Below are 10,942 nucleotides of genomic sequence, written 5' to 3' on the forward strand. Positions count from 1 at the left end.
CAGTTGCCATCATGATTTCACTTTCGCTTGCCCCAACAGGTCTTTGCAAGCCGAGTTTAGTGTTCCTACAAATTTAGTTCGATTTCGATTTCACTTGCCTCACCATGTCTTCACAAGCGGAGTTTAGTGACCAATGAAGGAAAGGTACGCATAAGTGGGCTGGCTACATCCCTGGCAGAGGCCTTGGATTTTGGTCTCGCTTGGCCTGCTGGGTCTTCTCATGCACAGCATATTTCCAAAGGTCACGGTCGCAAGTCATTGCCTCGGTGAGGCCTAATGTTCAGAGGTCGTGTTTCACCACCTCATCCCAGGTCTTCCTGGGCCTACCTCTTCCACGGGTTCCCTCAACCGCTAGGGTGTGGCACTTTTTCACGCAGCTATCCTCATCCATTCTCACCACATGTCCATACCATACCTTGTGATATTTGTTCTAGCTGTTTGTATTTAGTGTTGTAATTCTGCCATGGCCTATATGATACCTGTTTCCATACCACCACTTTTGTTGCCTCTAGTGGAGTTTCCTCTGTTATAAGTATTTGGGCCAGATCTCTAGTTTGAGGATACATTCCTTCCTCACTCTTACCAGTCTGGAGGCCTGTAAGGAGTTATGGGCACTGACTAAAATACAAAAATAAATTTCTATTCATCTTCCGAGGTCATCTTTGTTATATATAGCTGTTTAGAGTGTGTGATGAATTTTTCTAGGCATAGAAGTCTGGGTTTTTTTTTTGCTTGTACTGCTGCAGCAAATTTGAACCATTTGGGAATTTAGAGCTATATTCTGTTTGCAAAGGAACATGATTAAGAGTATAGTTTACTTGTTCTGATGTTAGTCTTTGTTACATGTAGCTCTAAGGAGAGAAAGGGGAACAAAAGAAAAATGAAGTGTGTGCTAATTTTAAAATGCGGGAAGATTAAAGTAAAATTCAACAGCACTTTTACCCATTCCAATTTTACGTATCTAATTTGTATATTTCTATTGCAGAAAAGGCGTAGTATATCGGATATGGCGGAGCCTTACATTATTACGAAAGGCTAAAAAAATTAATTCATCCTCCCATGGAGAAAATACCACTTCTGTCTGTGGAGCAGAAAACCTGGATGTTGATCACAAATATGATGGATCTTCTTGATGAATTTCTTGTTCAGTTTATTACATTAATGGTTTCAACCTGTTAATTTTATTCATGTCTTGAGAGTTATTTGAATGCTATTTCAACTCAATATTAGCTTGCTGTGATTATGGAACAATTTAAACTGACAAAAGCATATGAAACATTTTGAACTGAGAAAAGCACATGAATATTTGCATGATTTAACCACTTCTTTAATTCTCTTTTCAATCACACCGTCTTTCTTCAATAAATCATTTTCTTATTTTATTTCCACCTCAGTCATTTCATAGGTTATCTTTTTATAACCACTTCAATGATGGTATCCTCAGATTACAGTTTTAGTTGTCATAAGACATGTAAATGGCATTTATAACAAGCACCATTTTCCTTTTAACCTATCATTTATCTTCCAATCTCTCTTGGCCAGTGACCTCAATAATCCACTGTGATAAATAACATTGCTACACTCAACAGTTTGGTTTTTACCAAGCAGTTTTGTCTTTCTTTTACTTTCTTTTTCTTTGAGCAAATGAAATAATAATAATAAAAATAATAGTAAACAAAATACTATCTTCCCCACTTCATAACTTTTCGTGAAATCATAACACCAAAAAGTTTCTGGATGTTCCCTCTGTATTGGGACCATATAGTGAAACTAAAAATACTTTTAATGAATTGAAATTACACTCATAATAAGAAAGATCACTAGTATCAACAATTTTAATGAAAAGCAGTGAATGATACAGGAAAGATAACAATTTACATATAATGTACTATAGAGGTAAAGTCCCAAAATGCATCACAGAGTCTAATGCTTATTTATTAAGATGTAATGTAAGCTGTAACAGACAATATACCAACATAAACCATACATATCACTACAGAAATAAAGCACCAACTTGCACCATACAGTGTACAGAAGTAATTTATCAATATGTATCATGAAGAACGTATCCAATAGTGATAAGTTCCAAACATGTACCATATACAGTTGTAAAGTGCCTCATGTAATATACAATATAAAGTTGTTGTAAGCAAAATGTACTATTCACCCATGGCAGTAGGTGAATATATTATTAAAGTCAACTTTTAGTTACTTGCAAGTACTTCTAGGCTTCATCACTAATTCAGTTCTCAACCAAATTGAATGCAGTTTTTTTTAGCAGTGATGGTCTAGTCTTCAACTATATTTTGAGATAAAATAATTGAAATTTAGTTCATTAAAAAAAGGGTTAAATCAAAAAGAGGAAAGTAAGGCAAAAAATTGACTTTGAATCAAAATATCTCAGTTATTTTAAAAGAAAAGTGTAGATTAGTTGGATTTAAAAGAATGTGCTCATTGAGAGGAATCTTTTGGTGACAATCTTGTTAAAATGTATCAGCTAGGAGTTTTTTAAAACTGTTGCAGAAGAAATGAATAAATATGCTCAAAGCATAATTTCTATTCATGGTGGACCTGATCCACTATGACAGCCAACTGATACTGTGGATATGTGAGCTTTTTTAACTATAAACACTATGTTTGGTACCAAGCATCTTCCTCGCCTGTGGAACTACTGGAGTCCTGATATAAGGTATGGTGATCAATATATCTCCAGCATTATGTCTAACTATAGTTAATTCATATATTTTTTATGTAAAAAGCCACAAGGTACCTCCACCACCAAAGGATTACGACCATTTGAAATTTTGGGTTGACATCGCATCTCAGTTACGTAAAGGCTGTTCTTCCAGAGAGCACAAAACTGGGAGAAAAGCAAAATTAAATGAGGTACATGGCAACAGAGAAAATATTGACTTCCATAAAGTGGAAAAAGTAAATGGAAGGAAAAAAGTTTGCAGACTGTGTTCGCTGCAAAAAAGAAAAACTGCGAAAGATATCAGGTCAAGACCTCGTATATGTGTTTGTTTTGCAAAGTGCCTTTGTGTAAAGGGTGCTTCAGACAGTTTCATGATGGAAATATGGCATAACTATATTTTGTTGTTTGATAGTAATACTATCATATATTCCTTTCATTTTATTACAAATAATATGTGAAAGTGAGAAATACATATTAATTTTCAGTATGTTACACACTTGTATTCACCTTTGTCTCACCTGTTAATGAGTTTTTTTATTAGATGTATTCTTTTATGTAAATGTATTTATCAAGTTGTATAAGAGTACATAGCCAATGGTATATTGACTAGTAAAAGAGTTTTATACTTTATTTTCAATGAGAATGTTTGAATGAAATATAGAGAGGGAAGAAAATCTTGTACCAATTATACCTGTATTTTAATTAATTCAAATTAATGGATCTCATCTTGAAAAGTGGCAAAATGGTTGACATCTGGGATAATTTTAGTAACAACTCAAACAGGTAAGATACATTAAGAATTTCAATTTTAGTTACAGAAATAATTTATTCTCAAATGCATGATAATGCTCATACAAAAGCATGAACAGGATAAACTATCCATATATTACGGAAATATTTGTTACCGGCCAGCAGCCACATAGCCAGTTGATTGCAACTGGAGGTGCTATCTTGATAGCTGGGGGTGCTGAACAAGGCTACGTACAAAAACCCCTACTTAAAGTGTAAAAGTGGACAAAAGCCCCATGCTTATATTATCCGTTTTTTTTTGGGGGGGGGGGGTTACATTTCTTGATGCCTAGCCTGGTCCAAACTTCTGATGTATTTCGTTTTTATTTTCATTTTACTTGTTGCAATCATTAAACTGAGGCCATGCTGGGGCATCACCTCGAAAAATTTTTAGTTGAATGTATCGACTCCAATATTTTTTTTAATGATTTTCAACAAGCACATAGTTAAGCTTAAAAGGTCTTTCCACATGCTAGAGATAACAGCCTAATCTTTAAACATTATTTTTATATAATTTCAAATAAACAAAAATGGAAGCCGCGGTTGTAAAAAGAAAAAACAAAACACTTTCATACTTTAACTATGGGGGGTTTATTTGAGGGGCTTTTGTCTTAGGGGGCTTTTTTCCTAAGGGTCTTTTGTATTACATCTGCTGAACAGAACTCTAAAAACCGTACAGTTTATAAAATTTTATTATGTCTTTGTTGTGTGGAAATAGAACACCCCCAAGGTAGAATAGCTGGATTAGTCCACCAGGATAAATATGGTGGAGTAATGCCAATGGGTTGCCGGACCCGACAGCTCATGAGCAATGTGTCAACTCGGGAGTTCGAGTAGTACCAGTGAGCGGACAAGCATCTAGTACTATCTCTTAAACGGACTTAATGTATTATTTTATTATGTCGTACGAGAACTGTATGACACAAGCCTCTCAAAAAAATTCAGAACACAAAATAGAATCAGGTTACATTTATTTAATACAACTGCAATCTACGTCAACACAAGGCAAAAATTTAAGAAAATCGGCCTTCTCTATACTTGATTTGTATTTATTAAGAGAAGCAAGTATCACGAGGTTTGGTTTCTGCTGGTGTTTCATATTTCGTTGAAAGGGTGTCATAATTCGAGTTAGTATCGAAAACGATGATTCACATGTAGCTGTGCTAGATCCAAATGTTAATGCTGCACCATACAAAAGATAAACATTTGGAAAGGCATCCTATACAATACGTAAAGATCCAAAAATATCAAGCTGTGTCATCATATTTTGTTTGGAAATGTATGCTTTTGCCACAGTAAGTTCAGAAAGTAAGGCCGATTTATTGCAATTAATTAAATTGTTCAAAGGTTTTAAAGCATTGGTAGTAGACTTGCCAAGGAAGAATATATACTATCGTTTTACTCTGAAAATCTATTATCTAGCTCTCCCAAGCTTTCATCGATGATCACGAAATAAATTTTGCGGTGAAAGGTTATCCAGTCATCTTGTGATGGTACCAGGGCTTCGACAACATAATCTGAAAAGCATCTGGACCCGCAAGCTTTTCAACGCATGTGTTTGTCAATAACATTAAATTGACTCATTTGTTTTAGAATCTCATCAAACATTAAAGAGTTTCTAAGTTTGGTTATTTCACTCTCGGCAATCTTAAGAAGCCCAAGGCTATGGTATGACTCTGAAGCTGTTTGTCTATTGGTCTAATTATATGCAGAAATTTGCTAAGAACAAGGGCTTGGGGAACGAACTTGATGTAAAATTCCAGTTGCCTCTATACACATTTTTGAATCTGACGAATCTGTGCATTCGGTTAGCAAACCAACAATTTTGGAGTGATTTTCTATTACAGAAGCAATGGCAGTGAAATGACCCGACCACCTATGCTCCATAAGACGTGGCAACTCCAATCCTTTCCAGAGACTAGCTATCTTTGACTGTGTAATAAAATTATGAAGAATATTAACTGTGTCAAAGAATGTAGCTAACTTCGGAATCTGCTTTATTGTGTTAACCACGACAAGATGCAACTGATGATTAAGACAATGAACATAGGGTATATATTTCTGAAGTCAATTCTGAATCCTTCTTTGTTCGCCACCTATTTTGCCAGACATCACAGAAGCGTCATCATAGCATTGTGACAACATACACTTTGGGTCAATGCAAAGGTTGGTTAATTCCTTTATTATCAAGTCGGCCAATGTTTCAGCATCATAATGTTGAGTAGTTGGCATTGCAACTAACTTTTCCAGAACCCTGCCGTTTTTCAGGTACCTAATAACAATTGCAAGATTTTCAGTATTACTCAAATCACGCGTTCGGTCACATTTCAGCGTAAAATAAGGAACATCAGAACATTTTATTTCATCAACCATGAGGCTGACAGTGTGTCTTCTCAACAATTTGATGATTTCATTTTGCATTGCTGCTGAGGTGTAAGTCGCATTTTTTGGAATTGTGCTGTAACATTCCATTAGCTTTCAGTCTTTCTCTAATGTGTACTGGAATAATTTCATAAAAAGACCACAAGGTTGCATGTCATCTTCCGAATAAAGATCCTGAAAAGCTTCATTTTTGTTTCCTCGAAAACGCAATTCATTTGCACAAAGAAAACGAACAATATCAACAATGGAACTGATATAATAACGATTTTTGCTCAACTGATCATTTTGCAAGATTGAAGACACAGATGTTGTTGTGGATAAACGCTGTTGGCGTTCCTTCCCTGTTACCATAGCTTGGATATGAGATGCAGAGTTTGCGAGCTTATTTAAACCTTTGTTTTTTTCCTTTTGCATGATGCCAATTAGAATATCTATTTTTAATAAAACAAGTATCAGCTTGAGCAGTAGTATTAAAGTGCCGACAAGCAAAACAAAACGAGGCTTTCTTTGAAAGAGAATACTCTAACCATGGGTGACCAGTAGACCAGCTTGACGAGAAGTCATGTCTCTGATTTCCATAAATTTTTGGATCAAACTTTGCTAGAACTGGCTGCACTGGTTGGCAGTCGACCTGTCCTAGATCATCCAATGATGGTGTCAAAGACTTTGCAAGACCTCCCTTGAGCTGCAAAACTTCATTTGCAATTCTCTTCTGTTTGGCATTATTAGATGAATCAGATTGGAAATTCAGCAATGATTGCTTCAGTTCTCTTTTTCGGTAGTGATTCATTATTTTTGGGCACTGATATTCACAATAATTAATTCTAAGGTAGAATATCGTGGTAAGAGTAACAATTTCTTAAAATTTATGTATTTTTAAATTAAACTCGTAAGAGATTTCAGTTCAAGCAATTTTTTTTTTTCAATTTCTTCAAAGTTATGCTTTTTTAGTTAAACACAAAATGATTTCAGTATAAACTTTGTTCAAAGAGTAGGAAAATTTATTCAGTGAAAGTTCTCATCTGAAAAATCCTTTCTGAATGTATATTTTGGGAAATTTCAAAAATTTTCTTTCCATTTTTGCAAATAATAATCCTCTCTGACTAGTAGAAATAAAATGATTTTTTAATATCCGTCTCTGTTCACATATATACATGTGTAGTGATGCATTTACTACCATAAATCTCTAACTATAGCAACAATTCTTCACATACTTTTCAACAGCAACAAGGACAATCACCAACACCACCGCCGCCGTCGCCACCATGACCACCACCACCACAACAATAACAACTGACCCAGTGTCAGCCACTCCTTAGTTCAATCCACAGTTGACGACCAGGTCAGCAGCCAATTCTTAGGCAACAATTACAGCTACAACAGACACTTTGACCAGCTCTAATTTACCCACGTTTTCATATCACTAACTACTAAATCAAAAGAAATTCAATTTATTGCATCTTTAGCTACTTCAGATATTGCTTATGCGACAATGTAATTATTTCAAAAGTGGATAAAACAAATTCTCATACTCAAGAAGGGGTAGCTGAAATTCTAACTGGGAGTGCTGAGCATTGGGTCTCATTCCTTCTGAGTACTGGGTCTCATGGAAGCAAAGTGGCCGAGTTCCTTTCGAGAGCTGGGCCTTACGGAGGCGAGGTGACTGAATTCATTTCAACCAGGCCTCACAGAGGTAAAGTGGCTGAGTTCCTTTTGTGTGTTGGGCCTTATGGAGGTAAAGTGGCTGAGTTCCTTTCGAGTGTTGAGTCTCACGGAGGCAAGGTGGCTGAGTTCCTTTCAAGCATTCTGCCTCATGGAGGCAAAGTGGCCTTGTTCCTTTCAAGAGTTGGGCCTCACGGAGGCAATGACCAAGACCTTTGGCAATATGTTGTGCTCAAGAAGAAGACCCATCAAGCTGATCAAAATTACAGTTGTGGCAGATACTGGTGTCACACAAACGGTACATAAAAGCACCCATTACACTCTTGGAGTGATTGGCATTAGGAAGGGCATCCAACTGTAGAAAACCATGCCAAATCAGACTGGATCCTGGCACAGCCTTCCAGCATGCCAATCCAGTCAAACCGTCCAACCCATGCCAACATGGACAATGGACATTAAATGATGATGATATGATGATGATGATGATGTGTGTGTGTGTGTGTGTATTTATTTTATGTTATTGATAACACCTAGAAGAAGGTGCTTTTTTTTTCCACTCACCAAAGTTTATATATATGTTTCTGTTGGTTTCAGCTAGAGGCTAAGGCTGTGCTGGGGCACTGCCTTTCAGTGTGATGGAGTTTCTTTTCTGTACTTTTTGTGATAAAGTAGTGAATTGGTTGGAGCTGTTCTTCTTTATTCCTCCTGCCATGATGTGGGTTCATCTAGTATCACAGATAAAAATTTGACATTCTTTGAAGACCTGAACATTTACCCATTGCAAATCTCTGACACTGTTTGGTAGAATGTTAAATAGTTGTGGACCATTAAAACTTAAGCTGTTACATTACTGAGTCTTACTTCTACAAGAGTCAGCTGAAAAGTTCATAGGCTGACAAAGATATGAGGTCTGATCAATAAGTATCTGGACTGTTGCCATAGTAACAAAGCTAAAGCACACAGAGTGAAGCCATTTGGCGCAAATTGACCTTCACCTCTGCTGTTTTAATGATCTAGCTCACTTCCGCTATTTACAACAATGCTTAGAAGGAAGGTATGTAGTGTGTGATCATCACATTGACCATGACAGAGAAAGTTGTCATGGTGATACCTGCTCAGGGGCCAATGCAAAGTTGCAGAAAGTGTATGGAGAGGAGTGTATGAGCTGCACACAAGTGTATGAGTGGGTCAGACGTTTCCAAGATGGCCAAAAAATGTTGATATTGACAAACGCTCTAGGAGACCTGCAACCAGCAGAACTGAGAAAAACATCACAGCTGTGAGGGTAAATTGTTGAATCACCATCTGTGAATTATCAGAAGATGTGCAGATTAGTTATGGTTCAGTTCAGTTCATTATCACTGAAGATTTGCATATGAGACGTATGTTTGCCAAGGATGTGCCAAAACTGCTTACAGCTAACCAAAGAGACACTTGGGTTTCAGTTGCACAAGATCTCCTTGATTGTGTCAAGAATGATGAACACTTTGTGTAAGCCTCTGAGCAGGTAACACCAAGCTTTTGGCAAAATTTGATAAAGATTCTCTGCTCAGCTTTCTTTGTCATGGTCAATGCAACGATGACACACTACACACATTCCTTCCAAGTACTGCTGTAAACATTGGAAGTGAACTAGAATGTTAAAACTTAGTGCACATGCACAGCAGATTTCAAGGTCAATCTCTGCCAAATGGCTTCACTCTCTGTGCTTTACCTTCGTTACTATACCAACAGTCCAAATAGTTATTGATCAGACCATCTACTCTCATGGAATATGACCAAATGAGGTTTGTTTTTAAAAACTGTCCCCCTTACAGTACACATACTTCTTCCATCAGTGTTGCAGTGCTTGGATTCCATTGGTGTCATCTTGTTGGCCAAGTGTTTTTTCATGTTGGGAAACAGATTATAGTCAGATGGCACCAAAATCAGAAGAATAGGGAAGGTAATCAACAAGTTCAGGGCCATAGTCATGCACAATGGAACCAAGGACTTATGTGCTGGAGCATTGTTCCAATGAAAGAAGACCCCATTCAATGTGTTTTCTTGATAGCCTTTTGTAACTGCCTCAGCAAGTTGGCATAGCACTCTCCATTGATGGTGTAGCCCTTCTAAAGATAGTCAATAAACACAATGCCTTTTGCATCTCAAACTACTGAGGTCATCATTTTCCCTACAAGGTGAAATGACCTTGACCTTCTTTGGAGGGATGATTCCACTGTATGAATTGTCTCTTTGTCTCTGGCTCAAAGTAATGAAACCAACACTCATCCTGGGTTAGGAAATGCTCAAGGAAACCAACTGGATCTACCGGAAATAATGTTAGATTTTCCCATAATGTGATTAGTCTGGTGTGCTTCTGATCAGGTGTTGGAAGACATAACACCCACCAAGCAGAACCTTCATGTCAAGTTAACTGTACACAATTTTCTCAACTCTCTTATGAGATATGCTAATAGCATTGGCTATTTGATATCACCTGTCATCCATCACCTTGTAGTAAACAAAATCAATGTTTTCCTTGGTGGTAGCAATGTCCAGACTCTTCAAGACCCTCCCTTCCCTCTTAAATTCAGCTGCCCATTTTTGCACTGTTGATAAGCTGGAGTGTCACCCCCCTAATGTAGCAACCGTGTTGGCATGAATGTCATTGTGGGCTAAACCCTTTTTCTGCAAGTACTTGATAACACCACAAAGCCAAATTTTGTATATTTTCAAGAGAAGTCGCTAGTAGCTGGTTTTGAAGTGTTCTTTGAACAGTCAGGTATCAGTTTACCTGAAAAAAAAACAAAAAAAGTTATAAGAAGAGTTGAAATTAATTCATGTAAGATTTCACAGCACTAACATCACTCTTTCATAGTCAGCCAATGAACTTTTCAGGCTACCCTCATTGATGGAGAAGATGGGAGCTTTAGTACTATGCAGTATTGTCAAGTTTGGTGGTTGGTATAGCTTTTATTTCTGAAGTTGGGAGTTATACCTTCCAGGATCTTCCATTACTAATGATTTGTAGGTACATAGTATTTCGTTATACAACCATAATCTATATATATATAAAAATGAGAATGTGTGTCTGTCTGTCTGTGTGAATCCCTAAAACTCGAGAACTACGCAACCAATTTCATTCAAATTTTACACATGCCTTACTTAGGGTTCCAGTTGTGTTTTAGTCAAAAAAATTATTAACTTCTTGCAGAGTTCGAGCACACGGCAACATAATATCTCCTCCACTATTTAAGTATTACGTGTCAAAAGTGAAACAAAAACACTTTAAAAATGAAACTATTCCACTAACTAAAACAATCACATTTCGATACTGTAGTGACAGATACTTTCACAGAGAGAGAAAGAGAGAGAGATGTATATGTACACCATTTCGATACTGTAATGACAGATACTTTCAGAGAGAGAGAG

General features: G+C 36.8%; 1 protein-coding gene across 3 annotated transcripts in view; it reads left to right on the plus strand.

The window, feature by feature from the left end:
- LOC106881831 (mitogen-activated protein kinase kinase kinase 5) overlaps positions 1-1,382 on the plus strand; it is a 147,057-nt gene extending 145,675 nt beyond the window's left edge. For all 3 annotated transcript variants that reach the window (XM_052978404.1, XM_052978405.1, XM_052978406.1), the window contains one exon: positions 986-1,382. In XM_052978404.1, coding sequence (XP_052834364.1) covers positions 986-1,133 — 148 coding nt within the window. In that variant the 3' untranslated portion in view covers positions 1,134-1,382. The remainder of the gene's footprint in view (positions 1-985) is intronic.
- Positions 1,383-10,942: the final 9,560 nt, after the last annotated feature.

This window comes from Octopus bimaculoides, chromosome 2 (genome assembly GCF_001194135.2).
Source record: "Octopus bimaculoides isolate UCB-OBI-ISO-001 chromosome 2, ASM119413v2, whole genome shotgun sequence".
Lineage (NCBI taxonomy): Eukaryota > Metazoa > Mollusca > Cephalopoda > Octopoda > Octopodidae > Octopus > Octopus bimaculoides.